Source organism: Eptatretus burgeri, chromosome 11, assembly GCF_056783735.1.
Source record: "Eptatretus burgeri isolate ZD-2024b chromosome 11, Ebu_testis_v1, whole genome shotgun sequence".
Classification (NCBI taxonomy): domain Eukaryota; kingdom Metazoa; phylum Chordata; class Myxini; order Myxiniformes; family Myxinidae; genus Eptatretus; species Eptatretus burgeri.
The window spans coordinates 42339348-42362329 of NC_140971.1; the positions used below are offsets into that span (position 1 = coordinate 42339348).

General features: G+C 45.4%; 1 protein-coding gene across 5 annotated transcripts in view; it reads left to right on the top strand.

Annotated features, from left to right (window-relative positions):
- LOC147016943 (FSD1-like protein) overlaps window positions 1-22982 on the top strand; it is a 117803-nt gene that overhangs the window by 672 nt on the left and 94149 nt on the right. The window contains exons 1-2 of one of the 5 annotated variants that reach the window (XM_085846221.1): window positions 17171-17387; window positions 21667-21778. The exons of 1 other annotated variant lie outside the window; for it this stretch is intronic. Coding sequence is in view for 3 of the 4 variants with exons in the window: in XM_085846218.1 (XP_085702344.1) it covers window positions 17373-17387 (15 nt within the window). In the remaining variant the exon portion in view is untranslated. Of the gene's footprint in view, window positions 1-17166; window positions 17388-21666; window positions 21779-22982 lie in introns of those variants that run through there. 3 more of the 5 variants (XM_085846218.1, XM_085846220.1, XM_085846222.1) reach the window with 3 other exon arrangements.

Here is a 22982-nt window from a genome sequence, read left to right on the forward strand (position 1 = left end):
TGGGAGTGTGTGTGGTCGGTGTGCTATATTCTTCACTCTCAAACCAACTTCGCCAATCAACCCCCTCCCACCCCCAAATTGTTGGCCCCCCCCGAAACCGATTTCACCAGAGGGGACTATAGGTTTACTCTCTGTCTGTGTCAGTCAGTCTGTCCCACCTGTGGTTTTTCAGACTCCACCCCCCCCCCAGACCATTTAACATATTCAACTGAAACTTGATACATGGCTTTATGATTATAAGTTTCAGAACAAATTCAAGTTTCAGTGCGATTCGTCAATTTTTCACAGAATTATGACCTTTTTCGACTAAGAAAATATGACATAGGTAGGGGACATATATTGCCCAGCAATTCTTGCTCTTGTTTTTCTAATCATTATTCTTTTTTTTAACTCCCCATTTCTGTTTTTAACGCCATGGTGGTATCCCTGAGCCTGCCACTTTTCTCATCCCCACTCTTCCCCTCATCCCCCCCTCCCCCCCACCCCCCAATAAAATTGAGTCGTTTTGATGGATTTTTTTTAACCTCTGCTACCAAAGGTGGATGGAGATTGTTTTCACCCCTGTCTGTTTGTTTGTTTGTCTATTTGTGAACAAAATATCTCAAATTGTGGACAGATTCGGGTGAAACTTGTTGGAGAGCTTGGGTATGTGACACTGACAAAATTATTACATTTTGGTGAAGATCCGAATCTGAATCTGAGAATTTTTCAAGTGATTTTTCACCATTGAGAGATCGGGCCAAAAACGGCACATAGCAGGATATCTCAATATGTTATGGACGGATTCGGATGAAACTTGATGGATGAGTTGGTTCGGTGACAAGAACAAGCCGATTAAATTTTAGCTCAGGTCTGAATCCAGATCCGGCTTATCAGTGGGATACAAATCGTAAACTGTTCAGTCTGGTGGAGGTATGCTCTCTACCAAGTGCCGTTTTGGTATTCCCTTGTAACCCACTCGAATGTGGACACAGAAGTTGCAATGTGATTACATTGTTCGATTGCGAGTTCTATTATCATCATTATCGTGATAATGTTAATTATTTGTTTGCACAACTGATCACCCAGCTGAATACACCACACATTGCCTATATATGAGCAGATACAAGGAAAACTAGAGAGTTCAGAGAACAACTTACCCCACACGGTGTGCAATACTATAATTCAATTGAAATAAAGTAATTGTATTGAAGGTCATCTAAAAGATAAATTCCAGAGGTTTACCGCTGTTGTGCAGTGTCTTTGACACCACCTTATTTAACACATTACATTAATAATTATTCATGCCTGTTTGTGTCCTTTACGACGTCCTTAAAAACAGTATGTTTCCTATTTGGAATTATTTTCAATTTTGTTTGACCACCAGACAAATAGAGTAAAAATATTATCTCACTCCTCTCTGCGCATATGTGATCGAGACAAATTCAGAGCGAAAGTACTGTTAACTGCAGGTTTGTTTTCCGATTAATGGACCGATTCGTGTTCAAAATATAACATCCAATTTAAATTAGGTTGATGTAGACAGCCAAACAGACAGTGAACAAATTGCTTAACCCTGCTTTTCGCTTTGCATGCGTAGGCTAAAAACTAGAGTTCATAGAACACTTTACCCCACACAGTCTTTATAAAAATGTCATAGGAAGTCTACTCTTTTTTGTGTTTCAGAGCACAATCAATATTTCCTTTGATCTGCGATTTTCTTTGAAATCTCTTTTACCCAACGCTGAGAGTGGGAGTGACAAATTTTATTGGTCGAGATGATGTAACATTTTGTCTAAGTACTGCTGCGCTGAAGGTTTTTGGAAGCGAAAACAAGGTGATTTGTGTTCTACAGTGTTCAAAATATACAGTTCAATTGAAAGAAAATAAAAGTTTTAAAGGATGGAGAAAAAAAAAAATTTTGGAAGTTTACCACCATCTTTTACACCACCTTGTTTAACATGTTAAAGTTGTTGTTCATGCTTGGAGTTTGTCATTTATGACACCCCTGAAAGCAATGTTTCCTGTTTGAAATGGTTTTCAATTTTGTTTGACTGCCAGAGTAAAACAATTACCTTATTCCTGTGTGTGTGTGTGTGTGTGTGTGTGTGTGTGTGTGTGTGTGTGTGTGTGTGTGTGTGTGTGTGTGTGTGTGTGTGTGTGCATACTCGGGATGGGATTCCATACAATTTGCCAAATTCAGACCGGGCGTAGTGGCGTGCACCTGTAATCCGGCTACTCGGAGGATTGGGTTGGAGGATCACTTGAGGACGGGAGCTATGCGCTGGACCATGCTATGAGAGGGTGTAGGGCATCCCGGAATCATGGCAAAACCCAATCCTTATCCCTGTGTCGTAAGAGGCGACCAGGGTTGCGTCAGGAAGGGCATCCGGCGTAAAACCTGTGCCAAATCAGTATGCAGATCATAACGGATGATCCGCTGTGGCGACCCCTAACGGGAGCAGCCGAAAGACGAACAACAACACAATTTGCCAAATTCAGAGCCAAAGTGCTGCTAAACGACAGGTTCGTTTTCCCATTCATGTTGCGATTCGTGTTCAAAATATAAAATTAAATTGAAATTAAGTTGTTCCTCGATCATAAGCTGATGTCTGCAGATAGACAGATAGACGGACAGATAAACAGACAGAGTAAACCAATTGCTTAACTCATTTTTTGCTTCATGCGTGGGGTAATTTTTATTACCTCCACCACCAAAGGTGGATGGAGGTGATGTTTTTACCCCTGTCTGATTGTTTGTTTGTTTGTGAACAAAATATCTCAAAAAGTTGTGGATGGATTTTTGATGAAATGTTGTGGAGAGCTTGGGTATATGACAACGATGAAATGATTAGCTTTTGATGAATATCCAAATCCGGATCTGGATCTGAGAATTTTTAAAGTGATTCTTCACCATTGGGAGATAGGGCCAAAAACGTCATATTGTTACAGGGCCGGGTATCGGTGGCGAGCACGACCACTAGAGGGAGCAGTACAGTCGGCTCCACCGAATACACCGGAATTGAGGTCGTGCCTTTTGGATAAGTACGAAAGGCACGGGTCCCTGACTGGACCATGAATCGCCAATAATTCGACTGCGTGAGGTAGGGTCAATTGCCAAACTTCAATATACCTAATTACCCACGCGGACAAAGCTACCGGAGAATTCACACCCTCGACGGACCTCGAGCGGAACGAGCCGTAACCGAGCCCGAACCGTGTGTAACCCGAGTGGAGATTACCAAGGCCCGTCGGACCAAATGAACAATTTACCGGCCCGAACGGCCTCGTTATTTCTCAATACACACCATGCCAAGCCAATGAAAGAAACACAGAAACGAGCTGGAACATTTAACAAAAGGGATATTTATTTATAATGGGGCAGGGGAGCATGCAATAAGGCAGAGTTAACCGAATAATGAAGGAATAGCAATTTATGTACAAGCACTTATGCAGTTTTACTTAATAGACTGGCACCACAAACACAGACACGCACACCCAAAAAGAAACGGACCCGTCAGGTCTTTATTGGAGGCCTCCAGCTCGAGGAAAGGCGAGCTGGAGGTCAGAACCTATTCTTGGACCTTTCCGCCTCGTGCGGTCTTCGATGATCCGGGGTGACAGGAATCAAACCCGCCACACAATGCCGCTCCAAGCCCAGGCAGGCGATCCTCGCGGGACAGGCTCACAGGCACACAGGCCACAAGAGAAGACGCTCTGTTGGCGGGACCCCAGGAATGCGACGACTGGCTTCAGAAGACCACCAGACGTCCGAAGACCGAAGACCAGAAGACAATTCCTCCGAAGACCAGAAGACAACTCCTTTTCGAAGACCAGAAGACAACCACTCTCCGAAGTCCAGAAGACAACTACTCTCCGCAGACCAGAAGACAACTCTCCTCCGAAGACCAGAAGACAACTCAACTCTCTCACGTTTGGCCCATGCACACTTCTCTTATCCCACGCTCGCACTCCCTCATTGGGCAGAGAGGGAACGCTCTATGCCCATATTTGGAGCCAAGCCAGAACGAAACGCTTGTGCCCATATTTGGGGTGAAGCCAGAGCGTAACGCTTGTGCCCATATTTGGGGTGAAGCCAGAGCGTAACGCTTGTGCCCATATTTGGGGCGAAGCCAGAGCGTAACGCTTGTGCCCATATTTGGGGCGAAGCCAGAGCGTAACGCTTGTGCCCATATTTGGGGCGAAGCCAGAGCATAACGCTTGTGCCCATATTTGGGGTGAAGCCAGAGCGTAACGCTTGTGCCCATATTTGGGGCGAAGCCATAGCGTAACGCTTGTGCCCATATTTGGGGTGAAGCCAGCACACCAACGTCCAGAGAAACCCTGCCTAGCACACTGGACTCCGCCCATCCGTGTGGTCGGGCGAAGCCAGAGCGTAATGCTTGTGCCCATATTTGGGGCGAAGCCAGAGCGCAACGCTTGTGCACATATTTGGGGTGAAGCCAGCACACCAACGTCCAGAGAAACCCCGCCTAGCACACTGGACTCCGCCCGCGTACGTGCTGACACGCACGTGTGCAATGGTGCCGGTGGATGATGGTGGAAGGAAGCGAGGGCAGGTGTTGTTGCTGTTGTTGGTAATTTAAATCCTAACTATCGAAATAACTCACAGCACACATACAATTAATCACCCATTAAACATAAGACGGGACCCTAACTAGAAACACATACTTACCGACATAGCTGATCTATAGGACCTGGCTGTTGTGTGCAGTAAGCTTCAAAATTCACAACAATATATCAGGATATCTCAAAAAGGTGTGGACTGATTTGAACGAAATTTGGTGGGTGAGTTAGTTGGTTAGGTGACAAGAACAAGCTAATTAAATTTTACTTCAGGTCCAAATCCAGATCCAGCCCATCAGTAGGATACAAAACACAAACTAATCAGCCTGGCGGAAGTATGCTCTCTACCGAGTGCCCTTCTAGTCTTGACTATAATTCATGGGCTGAGGTTTGTTTGTTGCGCTACTCCTACAGTTCATGGCCGATTACATCCAGTCTTGCTACACATCAGCATGACCCCAATTAGTGCATAGTGGGGTTTTCATCTTTGCGGCAGTCTTTAGGGTGGAGGTGGATGCAAGTTCTCTGTGTAAATGTGTATTGTGTAGCACCATCAGCATGACACCAATTAGTGCATCGGGTGTTCTCATCTTTGCTGGTGGTCTTGGGGGGTGGCGAGGGATGAAAATTCTCTATGTAAATATATATTGAGTAGTGCCACCTCCAGGTGTGGGAGGGTATTACAAGTCTCCACAATAACAGTGCAGTATTCCTGTCTCCACGTTTTTCTGCACAGTAATAGGCCATGAGCCAGACCGGTAATTTTTGACCACCGGTACCATCCGAGAGGAATAATGGTCATCATAATTTTTGGCAGGGTATACATCTTCACAGTCAGAAACTATGTGATAGCATTGCATTGGTGATAGCCTTTTGTGTATTATTAGCCGTTAATATCCCCATCCCAAAATATACTTTTCTGAAACCGGCGAAAGATGGAAGAAGACGTGTGTGTGTGTGTGTATATATATATATATATATATATATATATATATATATATATATATATATATATATATATATATATATATATTACTAAAACTCTCATCTTGTGTGTGTGTATATATTGTTGCTGTTCTCAGAACCGCATGCATACAACAGATGGTGTTCCAAGACAATTATTCCATTATTATACGTGAAGATAGTCCCTTTCCTTTTGTTTAGCGGAACAACAAGGGAGTGTGTTGCAATGATCTAATAGTGAGGTCTGCTTAAATCATTTTCTTCTTCATTTCGTCCCCACTCTTCTTTTCGTCTGAATATTCCTGAGGTAAATCAGCGCGTGTGGGGCTGTGAGGAAACTGCTGCACAGAGGTCCTCGTTCCCGGGCGAGCCCTAAACCCAGAGTGTGCGGCGAGTCATGTGTGCTTGGCAGTGTGGGGTTGTCGACTCGAGCTTCCGATGGTGTGGAGAGGATTGCCGGTTGCATTAAAAAGGCATGCGAATAACTACCTCTTAAAAGGCTGCACGAATGGTGTTTTTCACGGCACGGGAAACACAGCCAGCATGACGCCCACGCTGCACAAAACGCGTACGGAGGCCGATAAAGACGCCTACACACCATGTTTGGCGGGATACGAGTGTGCGGAGTAGAAGCGGCTTGTTCCCTTTTAACCTCAATATCCGACACATATTGGTGTTCGCCTCGCGCACACGCTAGCGGAGTCGTGTGAACGCGAGCGCTGGCCACGTGCGTAATGGTGGAACCGCGCGCACTGTATGGAATGTGCTCGAAAGCAGACATGTACGCCGCTCGTGAAACATGCATGGATTTATCCATGTCGATGTACCTTCGGCCCTCACTGGCAGTAGCGGATTCTCCACGGATGGTGAACGTCTTCTCGTCTCTATGGCCAGCGAAGCTGCGATCGAGCCGGGGAATGTACAGTGCAGGCCACGTTGGCGCGCGCAGAGCGAGCGCATTGATCGACGCTGGTCGAACGCCCGAGCGGGCATGCGGGACCCTCGACCGGTCGCCTGGGCATAGCCCATGGGTTTTTGCAGGACGATTCACGTGCCAATTTCGGTGTGGGTGATTCATATTATCTCGTGTGGTCGGAGCGCAATATTGCTGCTGTTTGAGATGGCCTTGCCGGAAACGAAGTGAGGTGGTTTCTGGCCAAAGTTGGTGGGCCACGTGAGGGGTCCGGGCCAATCGGAGCGCCGGATTCAGGTGGACGTTTTGATTCGGCATGGCCCCTCCCCCTGAGCTGCGGGTCCTATAAAGGTTAGGGCAGTCCCTCTTGCAGTCTCTCTTTCCTCTTGCCTCTTGCCGCTCTTGCTCTTTCTCCACCCACATGACGTCGACCCCACCCACCTACCTGGTCCTGCCTACCACTCCACCTTTGGACTCTGGACTCCGCCCCTTCTCGACTCAAGCTCCTCCTTTCACGAACACAGTCTCCACATGTGTGGCTGAAGCCAGAGACGGTGCGCCTACTGTCGGGTACCGCACCACAGAGCTTCCCCCCCTCCCCCCCCCCCCCGAAACGTATTGGTGGCACTACGTGCTATCAAGCACAAATGTACCATGATCAAAGCCTCAACTCCTTTCCCTTCCTGGTACAAAACTTTCTCTTCATCGGGTTTTGTGTGTGTGTGTGTGTGTGTGTGTGTGTGTGTGTGTGTGTGTGTGTGTGTGTGTGTGTGTGTGTGTGTGTGTGTGTGTGTGTGTGTGTGTGTGTGTGTGTGTGTGTGTGTGTGTGTGTCCTGGCGCCTGTCTGCTTAAGTAAGACTGCAGAAGATCATTATCATTATTATTTCCATGTTAAGTCTGTTCTGTTTATTTGCTGCACCACACCTCTCTCCCCTATCTCTGCACAACACACCCCAATACATCTTTATCGTACCACATACCTTTCCTCGCCCATTGTAAATAAGTTATTATTAGGAATGTTCCCTGCTTGTTTTTGTCTTTTCTTCCATTGATCCAGCATGGTCCGAATCCTACTTTAGCCGGGACTTTATCCCCAACGATCTGTTCCTTTTAGCCGGTAGGTACGTCCTTGGCAGTGTCGCTCGGCTGCATCCGACCCGGAAAAGTGATCCGATCCGGTAGAGTGATCCGGTTCGGACAAGGCGTACCGAGGGCGTGTTCCCCAGTAATTAAATCACGTGATTAATTAGGTAACCCGATTAACCCATAGACGGGAGGACCCTAGGTTACGCGGTTGAGTTATTGGCGTCCACGGTCGGTTAAGCGACCCGCCACGTCACGGAATTATCCGTGTGCGACAGCCTACAATTCCGGGGAGTCTGGTGGGAACCAACATAGCTTCCCCCACCTAGTGGTCTTCTCACCCAACCCCTCGGCCCGCAACAATATATATATATATATATATATATATATATATATATATATATATATATATATATATATATATATATATATATATATATTGTTGCGGATTCGCGCCCGCCGGCGTGCGGACGGCCACGTAACTCGAATCGCGGCACGTCGCCCACCGGACGGACAATCCAGTCGTGACCCTCTCGGACTAACGCCGGGAACCAGTCACGGGTGGACCTTTCGGTCTCACCACGATCGTGCCAATCGGCCCCCGCGTGGGATAGGGTTGCTCGCCAAATTCGACCTACCTAAGTACCCACACGGAGGGTAGACCGGGCGATCGCACCTCGCCGCAGGTCGACTTCGGACACGGGCCACTTTAAGCGACCCGTTCCGTACTATCGGGATAACCGAGCGGTGTTATTCGTCGGCCTCGACGGTTCGATTAATTATCGGGCGTTTTAGCCCACGACCAACCCTTTACGTGAAGCAAGATGGAGATTCAATGAAAGAAAAGACGAAGCGAAGCGGGAAAACAGTTCAACATGAAGCACATTTATTTCGCGATGAACGGAAAGCACACATATACAATTCCACCAAAAGCACATGTAAAAGAAGAAGACAATGCAATATTACACAAAAAGCAAATGCAACAATGCAGATCTATCCGACTACCGAGCACACGGCAACACTTATACAATTTTACTTCACAGACGGCGCCGACAACACATGTTCCCAAAGCAAAAGAAAAGAACCACCCTCAAGGATGAGGCGGGCCTGGGGCCGAGACCGTGTCGGGCCTACCCGTCTGATGATGAGACGCAGAGCGGCGGTGGCGCCTCAACTCCGCGGGCCACGCGGACAGTGTCTGGTAGGGGGTGGGAAAGGGGCCCCCTTTTCGCACTATCTCAGCGCGGGGGGAAACAGGAGGGGGTTGCTGATGCTCGGGGGAAGGAGGATATCACCCTGTCTCGGGTCCCGCGGCGAGCGTCTCCTCCTCGACCTCGGTCGCGTTACTGGCCTCTCCCTCTGCAGCTCCCGGCACCGACGCGAGCACCCCCTCGTCCGCCTTCGCCGCCGTCACCTCTCCACAGCTCCGTCTACTCGCCCTCTCCGTCTCCTCTCTTGGCTCGCCCCAACTCTTCACTCTTGACTTCTCCCACTTCTTTCCAGCTCCACCGACGACTCTCTTGAACTCCGCACAACTGCCTTTACTGACGAACGCAGCCGTTTATATAAGCCCCGTGGCTTCGCTCTTTCACCCTTGACCCTTTGCCTCCGACCCTTCACCTCTAACTGGCTCCCCATTGGACCGAGGAAAAGTGGGCGTGAATGCTTTTTGATCCATGAATTTGCATATAGCGACCGCCCTCCAACGCCCTGGAGGCGGGGCCAAATCGCCCCTCGCTCACCGATAGGACGGAACAGAAGTGGGCGTGAGTCGTTTTTGATCCGTTTTTCTGCGGAAAGTCTGTGATGTTTTTGAATACGCTGCTCGGTGCGCGCCCTGCACGAGTCCAGTATCGGTGCCCACGAGTGGTGCGAGAATGGTGGGGGTGCGATGGTGGCGAGTTGTGACGGTAAAGGTCGTGGCTGTTGTTGTGAAGCGGCGTTGTGGTTGGTGGTTGTTGTTGTGAAGCGGCGTTGTGGTTGGTGGTTGTTGTGAAGCGGCGTTGTGGTTGGTGGTTGTTGTTGCGAAGTGGCGTTGTGGTTGGTGGTTGTTGCGAAGCGGCGTTGTGGTTGGTGGTTGTTGTTGTGAAGCGGCGTTGTGGTTGGTGGTTGTTGTTGTGATGGCTGTTGAGACGTGGTTGGTGGTGGTTGTAATGGCAGCTGGTCCAAAATAAAGATAGTAAAAGAAAAACGGCTATCCTGAAGAGTCGCAGCCCGACTGAATGACATTTATTCCCTCGAAACAACGGGTTTGGGCCTAACTACACATATACTTACAGAGATATCTCACCTAAGGGACCTGAATGGTGGTTTGTGAATTTCGTCAACCACAACTATATATATATATATATATATATATATATATATATATATATGTATGTATATATATATATATATATGTATGTATATATATATATATATATATATGTATATATATATATACATATATATATATATATATATGTGTGACCTGCTGTGGCAAAACCCAACACTTGGTGGCAAAAATTAAAATCGAGCTTTTGTTATCACTGGATTAAGTGAAGAATTTCCTTTTACATGAAACCTTATTCAAAGAAATTGGTTGAAATTTGACGAAGTTATGGCTATTTTACTTATTTCATCCACCGAAAGTCAATATCGAGATAATGCCACTTAAACTTTCACTTATAATTCAAATTTCACACATAAATCATGCACACATTCACTCCATAGCAACGTCAATAACCAGATTAGCTACAGACTTGAAATTGCACAGGCATAATGGACACATATCAGACTGTAATTTCTGTAAAAATGATGAAGTTTGAGTAATTTTTAATAAAGTTATGGTAATTCAAAAAACAATAAAAAACAAAAGAATTTCGATGGTTCCAGTTACAGGACATGCATGTTTGAAATACAAAATCAATCAGAAATACAAAATCAATCAATCAGGTATCTCACGATACATTGTACCAACACTAAAATATGTACGACATGTACCATATCAAAACACTGTCGTGAAATATAAATCTACAACAATCTAATACTGCAAGAGAATAGAATAGTGAATAGAACATTTGCTACCTAAAAGATGTGCCTTTATGAATCACAGCGTTGCCCTGATTACTCTGGTGCGGGACATACCAAGTCCCTCGTCTCCGGCCTACAAAGCTCTCGGATCTGCTCATACAGGTACTGCCTGCGACTGGCATCAAGTCCAGCAGGCTGGATGACAGGGGGAAGTGTTGCGGGAGGTGATGAGCGAGCCAGGTAAAAACATCTGTTCAGCATCATCCGACTTTTCCTTGTACAAATTCCTACCACAATTCTCTTCAGAAACTCTAATTAGTGGAAGGAAGATTTCACACGAGGAAATCGTCTGAAGTGCTTGCCCAGATGGTTGGCCCAGTCGTACACCGGCACGAGCACTTCCCCCTTCTCGTTGCCAACCAGCTGTGGAACATTGATGCCCTTCACAGTCGATCTGTTGACCACATCAACAATGTCCTGTAGGCAGGAGACTGGGGTCTTTCTGTATGTTTGCTTCAGAAGACCAAAGCACCAGTGAGGGGCAAACTTTGTGTGCCCCACAGGAAGAAAGGAGAGGGCAACTGATTTGTGCAGTTTAGTGGAAACTCGCCAGCAAAGATACTGCAACATCGTGTTGTTTTTGTTCTGCTCTGGACAGTTATCGGCATTGAGGTGCACATGCAGCTCTCCAATCCCATAATTTTCCAGGAAATGATGGAGGTAGTTTACGACGATGTCGATACTTACTCATACCACATGCCGATGCTTCATTCAGCATAGCAGCGACGGTTTTGTCATTCAAAACCTTCTTTTTTCCCGACATCGTGATAACTACTAGGCTTTTCCATCCAAAAGGTGCAGAAAAATGTCTGATATCTCATAAAAAGTCGTGAAAAATGATGAAAAATGCTTCCAGATTCAAGCAGAATGCGATCGTAGAAACAACCAAAACAACATGGGTATGACGTCATATGCACCGATTGGCAAATGAAATGCCGTGATTTGGATCATGTGGGTTGCAACAGCCTTTTGTTTACGACATGACTAACAGATTTCAGAAAAATGATGTCATCTTTGAGGGCAACTTTCATTGGTTGCTTAACGTAGGACAGCCCCCAAAGAGCCATGTTTGGGCTACTCACGCTTTCCTCTTTGTTTCGTACCAAACATGTTGGGGGATGAACTTGACAGCGGAAAATTGTGAGCCAAAACAACAAGCGATATTTCTGCAATTTTCTTCATTTCGATTCCATTGTTTCAACTCATGTCGATCGATTGGAAAATGCATTCATGATTTGAAAAATTAATTAACAATATTTTCTGAGCAGCTTTGGAATTTTTTTTTTTGTCAAAATAATCTGGAATAAATGCACTATCCGATCGTGCTAAAATCTCAAGTTGGTCCCTGAGGTACAAATTTCGTGTTTGGAGGCTGCTACAGCGTAATGGGATTTGCCGAGAAGTGTTGGGTTTTGCGATAGCAGGTCACATATATGTATGTATGTATGTATGTATGTATGTATGTATGTGTATGTATGTTCCCGAAATACAGCCAAAACAGATCACGATAGCGCAAAAATTTTAGGGCCACCTTACTCACCATTTACCTGTGGTATGCAGTATCAAGTTTCGTCCAAATCTGGCAACGAAAAGAATTATTAAAAAATCAAGTCCCTATTCAGTCAAGTACGCTTTGGGAGTATTTGATCAATGCAAACAACCTCAGCGGTATAGTTCGCTGGAGCTATCTTTTTTTCTTGAAATGATTTTTTTTCATCATCCACTGTCACATTGGGAACACAACGGGTTCACGGGTCATCTCGTTCTATTTAAAACTAATGGTTCTCTCTTATTATAGGCTATATCTTCTTGAAAATTGTTAGGCATGCAGCTTATGTTATTTGCTTTTCAAAACAGTTGTTAAAACTCGCCCAGCATTTAGTGTTTGCTGATACATTGCAGAACATCTCCATTTTTGAGTCAGATAATGGGGAAAGTTTAGATGAGGACATTGAAGAACTGGATCATGATTATGATTTTTAAGTTCATCTTGAACATTTTATATTACTTACAATCAGTGCATATGATCAGAGATGTCTTAGAAACTATAAAAACTGATAAAATAAACTGATAAATAAAAGAAACTATAAAAAAATATAAAAACTGATATACAGTATATAGAAACTGATAAAAAAATGTTGTGAAGTTAAAGTAGGATGTCTTACCTTGTGCTGTCCATTTTGCACAAAAGCTTATTTTAGTGTAGGCATATAAACACAGTGATAACACACAAAAAGCTACCACCGATGCAAAGCTATCACACATTTTATAACTCTAGGGTTGTATACCTTGCCAAAAATCACTATGACAATTATTCCCACCAGATGGTACCAACCAACCCTACTGGCTTATGGACAATAAGGTGTTTTGAAAGTATAAGTAGTAGGTATGGTTTTCATTGTCAGGTCAGGTTCCATTGTCAGGTCAGGCCAGATCAGATCTGTGACATGCTGCAGGTACCATGTAAACCTGTACTAACCTGTTTCATGGTCGTATTGTCGGTGACTAAACCGTCTCCCCCACCAGTTTTTCTGGTGAGGAGGGTGTATGATATGGACACCCAGCAGGATGAAAAACAAAACATGTCAAAGGGCAGAGGAGCTCCTTGTGAGCCAACGGCCATTCATATCTAGTGCCCAACTGTGTCTACGGATGTCGTCCTGCAGTTGGTTTCGTTGTTTTTTTTTCAGAGGTTGGTGGCAAATTTGCACTCCGAACAGCGCAAAACCCTTCACTCCGCAAAACACAAGAAAATGGAAAAAGAGAATTGAAAGCCCACTCCGTGGGAGTACCTCCTGTGCAGCTGCCCTCCGTAGGGCAGCTTACCGGATGACGGGATTGGGGCACAGCTTTTGGGACCCCCAATCTTTGATGATCGGAGGAAAACCACAGGGTCACCTTCCTGGGTCAGACTGCGGTAGTGTGTGTTGGGGTGGTGTTGAGGTGTTGTCCACCAGACGGCAGTCTCCTTGGGTTAACCTGAGGCGGTCTCTTCGGGTGGGTGCTGGGAATGTCCTATCCCAAAGAGAGGATGATCATCTTTGTCTGTTATCATCTGAGCTAAAGTGTTTGAACATCGGCATTGCAGCAATCTCTGAGGTTTGGAGACCAGAGAGTGGTGAGATCATGGTGGGTGGTTACACCTTCTATTGGTGTGGTCGCTCTGATGATTACCATGGCCAAGGAGTTGCTGTAGCTGTGTCCAATAAGCTGATTGCAATGGTAATTGAAGTAACACCAGTCAACAAGTGTATGATTAGATTAAGAATGTGTCACTCCTTGGGTGTCATTTCCCTGGTCTCTGTTTATGCTCCGACTGAGGCGAGTGATCTCACCGTGAAGGATGCATTCTATGACACGCTCGAGTCTGTGATTGATCAGTGCCCCAGGCGAGATACTCTTCTTGTCTTGGGGGATTTTGATGCATTGACTGCAACTGATAGGGGTGGTTATGAGACATGCGTTGGTCCCCATGGATCTGGAACTGTGAACCAGAATAGCACTAAGTTCCTTGACTTTGCAAGAAGTCATGGATTTAGGGTGGCTGGTTCATGGTTTCAGCGCCCACAGGCTCATCGCTGGACTTGGTACTCCAACGCTGGTGGTGTGGCAAAGGAGATTAACCATGTGCTCGTTGATACTCACTGGAGGATGATCCACAACTGCAGGATCGACCCAAGTGCTCAGTTCCTCAGTACTGACCCCCGACTTGTTGTAGCAACTCTTAAGTTGCACCTTAAATCCAGGAGAATGGTACCATCCCGGCCTAGGCTGGATGTCAGCAAGCTCAAGGATGAGAGGGTAGCTGAGTGGGGATTTGGGGATCTGAATGCTTTGGAGAATCCTGAAGAGTTGTGGAGTGCCTTCAAGACCACCATCAATGATGTTGCCGATGGATGTCTTGGAACTCACCGTCGGGAAAAGAAGAATTTTGTCTCTCAAGGGACACTGGAAATCATTGACCAGAGTCGCAGGGCCAGGCTGTATGGCAGAGCTGAGCTGTTCAGGGAGCTAGGGCATAAAACTGCATGTACGCTGAGAGTGGACAAGGGGGCCTATGTGCGAGGAATCTGTGAGGGGGTGTAGCATCACTTATGGTCAAGTGATTCTTGTTCTGCTCACAGGGGAATTCATGCATTGCATTCCTCCAAGCCCATCCCTCGGTGTACTGCAGTTAGATCGGAGGGTGGAGGGCTCTTGACAGAGGAGTTCGAAGTGGTCCCACTGGGCCGGTTACTTTGAGCGGCTCTAGCAGTCTAATCCACCAGCTGTTGAGTTTGATTTCAGGGTGTTACCATCCCAATTCCTGACCCTCCACTCAACTGTGATCCACCTTCATTTGTGGAAACAGGCTGTGGTGAACCGGTTGAAATGAGGTAAAGCTCCTGGGATCTGTGGCATCCTTGAGAACTTCTCAAGGCTGGTGGAAACGCTGTACTCGTGTCGTTGCATGCAGTTCTGTGCTCTGCCTGGAACACAGGCATCATCCCAACTGACTGAAAAAGGGGTCTTGTTGTCCCTCTGAAAAGGGAAGGGTGATCGCCAGGACTGCAACAACTGCCGTGGGGTGATGCTGCTCTCAGTGCCGGGCAAGGTCTTTGCTTGGATAATTCTTGATAGGGTTGGCCACCATCTGCTTGAGTACCAGCACCCAGAGAAGTCAGGCTTTACACCAAAGAGGTCAACGATTGACCGTATGCTTGCCCTCCGGGTCCTCACCGAACGCAGATGAGCGTTTGAACAGGGGCAACTTGCAGCCTATGTTCATCTCTTCAAAGTGTTTGATTCAGGGAATCGGGATGCCCTCTGGAGGATTCTTGGTCTTCGTGGGGTGCCACCAAAACTGATCAATCTGATGTCTGAACTGTACTCCGGCTCTGAGAGTGCTGTAAGATGTGGTGATACCATGTCCGACTTATTTCCACTTGTGACTGGAGTTTGTCAGGGGTGTGTACTAGCCTCCACATTTCTCAGCGCTTGTATGGACTGCATTCTGGGGAGGATATCAGAAATATCAAGCTGCGGTACATCTTTTGGGAATGAAAAGATCTCTGACCTTGATTACGCAGATGATGCAGTCATCTTTACGGAGACTCTGGAGATTATTTTGGGGGCGATCGAGGTGCTGAATGAGTATTCAGAGCCACTGGGATTACGGGTCTCCTGGGTGAAAACTAAGATCCAGCCTTTCAATGACATCTTGGATGATGCTATCTTATCTGTTCCTGTTTGTGGTGATGATGTCGAGGTCACGGAGGGATTCAGTTCCCGTAGCAGTGATATTCATGTCTCTTCTGGCTGTGAGCCAGAGGTCAATAGGCATCTGGGTCAAGCCTGGGGAGTCATGGATTCACTGGATAATGTAGTGTGGCGCTGTCGGTGCCTGGGCAGGAGGACGAAAGTCCGAGCCTTCAGTTCCTTGGTGCTTCCAGTCTTGCTCTACGGATGTGAGACTTGGATTTTGACCAGGGAGCTGAGAAGGAGACTTTATTCCTTTGGTACCAGGTCTCTTCGGAGAATCCTTGGCGATTGCTGGTCATAGTTTGTGTCCAACAAGCAGTTGCTGAGAGAGACTCAGATGAGATTTGTTACCTGCATGGTCCGTGAGCGACAGCTGCGGCTGTATGAACATGTGGCTCGTTTTCCTGACGCTGATCCTGCTTACCAGATTCTTTCAGCAAGGGAGCCTCGTGAGTGGAGGAGGCCAATGGGCCAACCATGTGTCTCATGGTTGCAGCAGGTTGGTCTAAATCTCAAGGAGATGGGGATGGGCCAGGCATCTGCCTGGGGGATGGCCAGACGGAGGCTCATGGAGTACTAGCGGAAAGTGGATGCAGAGACGCGCTGCTCCGGCGCATGCTCCCATACCTGACCAAACCTGTGGTTTTCCTTCATGCACGTAACCCAGGTTATTTTTATTTTGGGGAGCTGTTGAGGCAGCTGTGGGTTGCAAAGACAATGCCAAAGTAAGGTACATGTCAGAATTCAGAAGAACGTGGTGCATGCTTGGAACAAGATCGCTTGTGGGGCGGGTACTTTGCTCGTAAGAAATAATACATCATCGTCTGATTAATAGTTTTTACTCCCGAGATGTGGTGCTGGTGTTTAATCAAATTTAATGGATAAGGCAACAGGATGACAGCACGCGAAGCAATAAAATTACCTGAACCCTGCGGGTCCAGCTTCCAGGCCACGAAACATGATAACACATGAGACAATGAACCTCCGCCTCCTCCCCCCGCCCCTCCTCCTCACCTCCTCCGCCTCCCCCCGCCCTCCTCCTTCCCCCTTCTCCCCTTCCCCCTTCCCCCTTCCCCCATCCCCTCCCCCATTTTCTCCCTCCCCCATTTTCTCCCTTCCCTTACATCATATAGTATATACCATTTTGATGGTATATAGTATATACCCTCCGTATTGAAAGTCATTAGTCATATTAAGTGCGATTTCATTTTCAAATTGGCTTCACAGCCTGTTGGGGACAATGCAAAATCTATATAGATTCTTGTAGATCTGCGCCGCATCAATTCAGAATAAGCCGATTCCAACAACGGTTCTGAAGAGAAAAACGAGAAAAAAAAATGAACAATATAAAAATTATAATCTCCGTTTTAAGCAATGAAGGAAAATGTTTTGAAGGCGCGATCGACCGACTTCTGAGAATGAATCGCTGAACGACGAAGCGCCCTCTGGCCCCTCCAAGACCGGTTTTTTTTTTTTTCCTCCCTCATGTTCCGAATAATCAGGTCGCCCTTTTGAGCGAAGGTAGCTGAAGAAGATGGACCCTCAAAAGGTATGAACTCCTTTTTCATCGATTCATTCAGACAACCTTGATCCGCGTTTTTCTCCTTATTTTTTTCCATTTCATTCACACCGCGATTTACCTCAGACAGTCCGCACTTGTCTCTCACTGAGCAGAACGTTTGGCGGGCGTTGTCATTTCTGGAACCCATTCATTTCCTCTCATAACAACTATAATCATGATATTGATAAATAATAACAGTCTGTTCTCGAGGTCCGCATGCGGGACGACAGGACAGCCTTTGTCTGTTATTCCATTTTTTATTTGTTTTACTGAGGTAAATTGGCACGACGTGTATAGTAATTGCATTTTCTTACGTTTTGGGTTCATTCGGCCCGAGAATCGTTTTTCCTATCCCCCTGCTCCCCCCACCCCACCTTTCCCTCGCATCATTGTGCTCCACTGCAGTTAGTTGCAGTAATTCGTCCCTTACATCATTGCACTTCCTTCGAATGGCCGATAAAGCTGGGCGTCCCATTTGAACAAGTTACCAACTCCTGCCTTCACTACCGCCAGGGAGGCAATGGCAAACCACCTATTGTATTCCTTAGCACGGAGTTGCTTCGGCAGCACTGAACCTGCCTTTGGGTAGAGTAAAACACACACATACACGCACTTAAACGTGCAAGTAGGAGGGTTGGATGAGGAAGGGTTGATGGGTGTAGTGAAGATCATGCGTCAGGATGGGGGATGACATGAGGTGGCGGTGCACTGCCTGCTGAACGACTTGTCGAACAGGGAAAGGTTTCCAATGTTTTCACATTGTGCATCATTTGCTGGATGAAGAGATCTGTTCCCTGTGGAATACATTGATGCAAAGACATGAAGTACACTCACGGTGTGCAGCGCTGATGGAGGGCTTCGAATGGCAGATGGTGGTTTGAGATCGAACCGAAGGCTCTTTCTCAGTCAGCACTGGATCCATTCTTACCATCAGGACTGCCTGGATAGTGATCTGTCACCAACTCCCCCACTCGAGATCGTCTGTCTACGAAAGGGATGTCTTGGTGGGGTGGGGAAGGATGACGCAGGATTAAAATTGTTTAAGCCACAGCTGTGCTATAGATGGACGATGGTTATTGCACTAATTTATATGATGGTAAGCAAGTGTGGGGAAGCTTGTAAGGGGTATTTCAAACCCTGGAAAAGTTTTTTTTTTTTCCTGCATGCTCGAGAGCAGAACGTGCTCGAGCAGAATGGAAGGAAACAAAACGGAAAGGGCGAAACACCAAGAGCAGAGTTGAAGTGAGAGTGAGATCAAGGGGAGGGGGAGAAGGATACATGGGGGTGAATAAGCTGCAAGCAAACTTAATGAAACACAGGAAAGACGATGAAGGGGAAAGTGGGGATGGAACAGAAAAGGACCAAATCAGCCGAGTCGACTGACAACGAAGTAATGTCAAGAGGTGAGGGCGAGGAGTAAAAATCACAATAACCTGGAAAAGGGGAGTGGTTGGGAATAGGGTAACTTGGGGGTCAAAGAGATAATGAATATGGATGGGGGATGACCTGAGGTATTGGTGAACAGCTGTCTTGAAGCCCTGGAGGGAGGAATGCGACTGAATAGACTGAGGAAGTTTGTTCTAGAGGTGAGAGAAGAGAGGACCAAATGGGTGGAGGTGAGCAGTGAGCCTGGATTTTGGGAGTTTAACAAGAAGAGGGTTACTGATTGATCTTTGTGTGCCCAGCAGAAATCTGGTAGTGGGGAGAGAGAGCACAGCAAGAGCAGAGGGTACAGGGTCAAAAAGGAGGTGGTAGAATACAGAGGTCACCAACCTGTCTGCGATGCGAAAGTAACAGGCCTCGACTCTCAGCTCCGTCGTGGGAAATCCCAATACTTTTGAGGGCCTTACTTTCCACGCAGGGTGAAATGTGAAGCAGGGGTGCCAGCCCAAAGGGGGAGAGCAGTATTCCATCAATCTGCGAATGAAGGCTTTGTAGGTTATTGAAAGTTCAGATTGGCCAAAGAAAGACCTTGCACGATGAAGGATGCATAGTCAGTGGCTGGCTTTGAGGCTATCTTGGAAATATGGTCTGCCAAAGAAACACCATGGCTGATGGTGAGGCCCAAAAGTTTGAGTGAATGAACCTCTTAAAGTGGTTTGTTTAGGAAATTGATGGGAGGATTTTACCACACAGAGGGAGACACAGGGTGTGTGTGGGATTTGTTGGGGTTGAAAGATGTGTTCCAAGTGTTGGACCAGCTAGTGATTGCATCATTTTCTGCAGAGAGGGAAGAGGCTGCTGCCTGCCAGTCTGAAGAATGAGAAATTATGTGGCAGAGGGTGGAATCGTCAGCAAAGAGATGGGCAGGATTTTCTAGAGAATAAGAAAGATCATTGATGAAGATGAGGAACAAGAGTTTCTTTGCTTTTCAGAAGATTCTTTAGTTTAACTTGGAGCTCAAGATTGGGGAATGTTTTATATTCGTTCCAAACCTTCTTCCTCACCAAGTGTTGCTTGACTAGCCGGGCCTCCTTCTTCTGGTAATCTTTGTGTTTGTGAGTTTGTCCTGCACAAAGATCTACTTTAATATAGATCATTAATTCTCAGATCTGCTGCAATCGAAATACCTTGGCAAGTCTCTGCATTGTCAGTCAGTTCAATGAGCTGTTGATATATTACACATTGGTTCACTCGAGTTTTGCGTTTAAATCTGAATGATCAGGCCGTCCATCATTTCTGCATTTGTCATTCTCACAGTTAGATGGCATCGTCTTTTAATATAATCTCAACCCAAGAACAAGAGAACTGGTGTCTGCTCTTGCATGATGTAAAAACGTTATCTTTTAGAAGGAAAATCATGAAGTTGCTCGCCCGAAGCTTTATCCAAGATGCATTCATTGTCTCTCATACATTTGTCTGATTACAGAAGGTCTTTCTGCATTTAAGTCTCAAATTAACTGTTTCGGCTCAGAACAGCTGCCCATGACACTGGCCTATCTGCTAATCTCCTTTACACCTTGCCACATACTAAAATTAAGTGTGTGCAGGTGTAGTGTTTCCCTTTCGGATGGAAACTTAATAAATGCTGCAGATAAAAGCTATTTCCCTCCTTGGTAACAAGTTGTTAGGGTTAGGGTAGCCTTTTTTAAGTTATTTTTGACATTAAGATCCGATTTTGATGGTATATAGTATATACCATCTCACATTTTGATGGTAATCAACGATTTGAGACAGTATTCTCCTATGCCTCACCAGTTTGTCTGAATTGTTCAGTAGTCATACCTTTTCAGCTTCTTGCTGCTCCAAAACTGTAGTATTGTTGTTTCAGCTCTATAGTTTGTCATCGTACGGTGGATATCCAGAAAGCCGATGCCCACGTTTTTAGTTTGTTTTTTAGTTCGTTTTTTTTACAATTCATATAAACATAACAAGATACAGATCGAATCCCATTACATTAATTACTGCACGACCTGTGAATAACAACGTCGCTTGCCATGCATCATCATGTGCATTTGTTACCTCCGCCATCTTTCTCTCTATCAAATGCAGCCTGTGGCTGCTGGTTGCATCATTGGTTGGGATGCTGCTGATGCAGTGTCCCCCTTACCAGTACACTGGTACTCATTTTGCCAACCTCGGAAGGATGACAGGCTGAGTCAACCCCCTGGTGTATTAATTCAGCGGCCGACGGGGCTTGAACTCAGGACCCTAGGATCCCAAGCCACCACCCTAACTACTAAGCCAACACCAGGCTTTTACCTCCGCCATCGAAGGTGAAGGAAGTTATGTTTTCACCCCTCTCTGTCTGTTTGTTACTTGCAAAATCGCATATTTTTCAAGTATATTGGTCAGTCAATTTTGTTATTCTGTCTGTTTGTCTGTCTGTCTGTTTATCACCTACAGGTCACAATTTTCAACCAATCTTCACGAAACTTCACCACATGGTAGAGTTTGTCAAAAGAAAGAAGCCTATTGTTTTTGAGGTCAAAAGGTCAACACAGGCCAAAGGTCAACAACTTAGGCGAGATTTCTAAAATCCTCAATTTTCATCCGATTGACTTGAAATTTGAAGGGGATTGATATTTCAGGTCACTGAATTCAACTCGCCAATTATTTTGGAGGTCAACATAGGCCAAATTTCTAAAATTGACAATTTTCATCTGATTCACTTGAAGTTTGAATAGAAGTTGCAGATTTGGTCATTGAAATCAACCACCAATTATTTTTGACGTCAAATTTATTTTATGGATTTTGCAAGTATCGTGCTCTGCACGACATAGTCATCTTGTTATTCTGTGTTTGTCTCTCTGTTTATCGCCTACAGGTCACAATTCCAAACCGATCATCATGAAACTTTACCAAGTTGTAGAAGTAGTCTCAACTGAGAAGCCTATTGATTTTGAGCTCAAAGGTCAAAGGTCAATGGTCATCTTCAGGTCAGGTTTCTAAAATCGTCATTTTTCATCCGATTGACTTGAAATTTGAACAAGATTTGCATATTGCATCACTGAATTGGAAAACAAAGTACTTTTGAGGTCAAAAGGTCAAAGGTCCAACTTCTAAAATCATCCATCTTCAATTGAAAAATTGTCAAGTTACATCCTATTAACTTGAAAGTTGAATAGGATTTGCATAGTCCTTTACCGAATTGGGAAAGCAACTATTTTTGAAGTCAAAGGTCAACTCAAGGTCAAATTTCATCTGAAAAATCATCACTTTTCATCTGATTAACCTGGAAATTAAGCAGCAATTGCACAGTGCATCACTGAATTTGGAAACAGACTATTTTTGAGGTCAAAAGGGCAAACTTCTAAAATCATCAATTTCAATCTGAAAAACAATCAATTTTCATCTGATTGACCTGAGCTTTGATTAAGATTGTCAATTTTAATCTTAATGAAATTGACAATTTGATGTATCCATGGCAACCTTTGGAGAGGGGAGTAGATTTTGTAAGTATCGTGCTCTGCACGACATCTTTTTCTTGTTTGTTTGTTTGTGTACAGGATATCTCAAAAAGTTGTGGATGGATCCAGATGAAATTTGGTGGGTAGGTTGGGGTTGTGACATGGATGAACTGATTAGGTTTTGGTGAAGATCCAGATCCCCATCCGATTACTCAAATTTTTAAGTGATTCTTCACCATTGAGAAATAAGGCTAAATTAATATATAGAACGATATCTCAAAAAGTTGTGGACGGATTTGGATAAAACTTGGTGGACAGGTTGGGTGCGTGTCCACGAGGAATTGATTCGATTTTGGTGAAGATCCAGGTCCAGATCTGGACACGAGAATTATTTAATTTTTAAAGTGATTCTTCACCAGAGAGAGATAGGGTCAAAAACGATATAGTACTGTATAGCATGATATTTCAAAAATGTGTTGCACCCGATATGCTCTCATGGATCAGGCATTACGTTATGTGGTGGAGGATCAGGCATTACATGGCGCTCAACCAAGTGCCCTTCTCGTTAAAATTTGTGGTCGGGAACAATTTACAATCGGGGTCAATTGCTGTTACAATTTACAATTTTTGGTTGGGAATAAAAGGTCCAAAAAACCAGTTCTCCAACCTTTTTATTTTTATACAGAGTCAAGGCTCATGGAAGAGGTAGAACACAGAACAGATCAGGATGCAA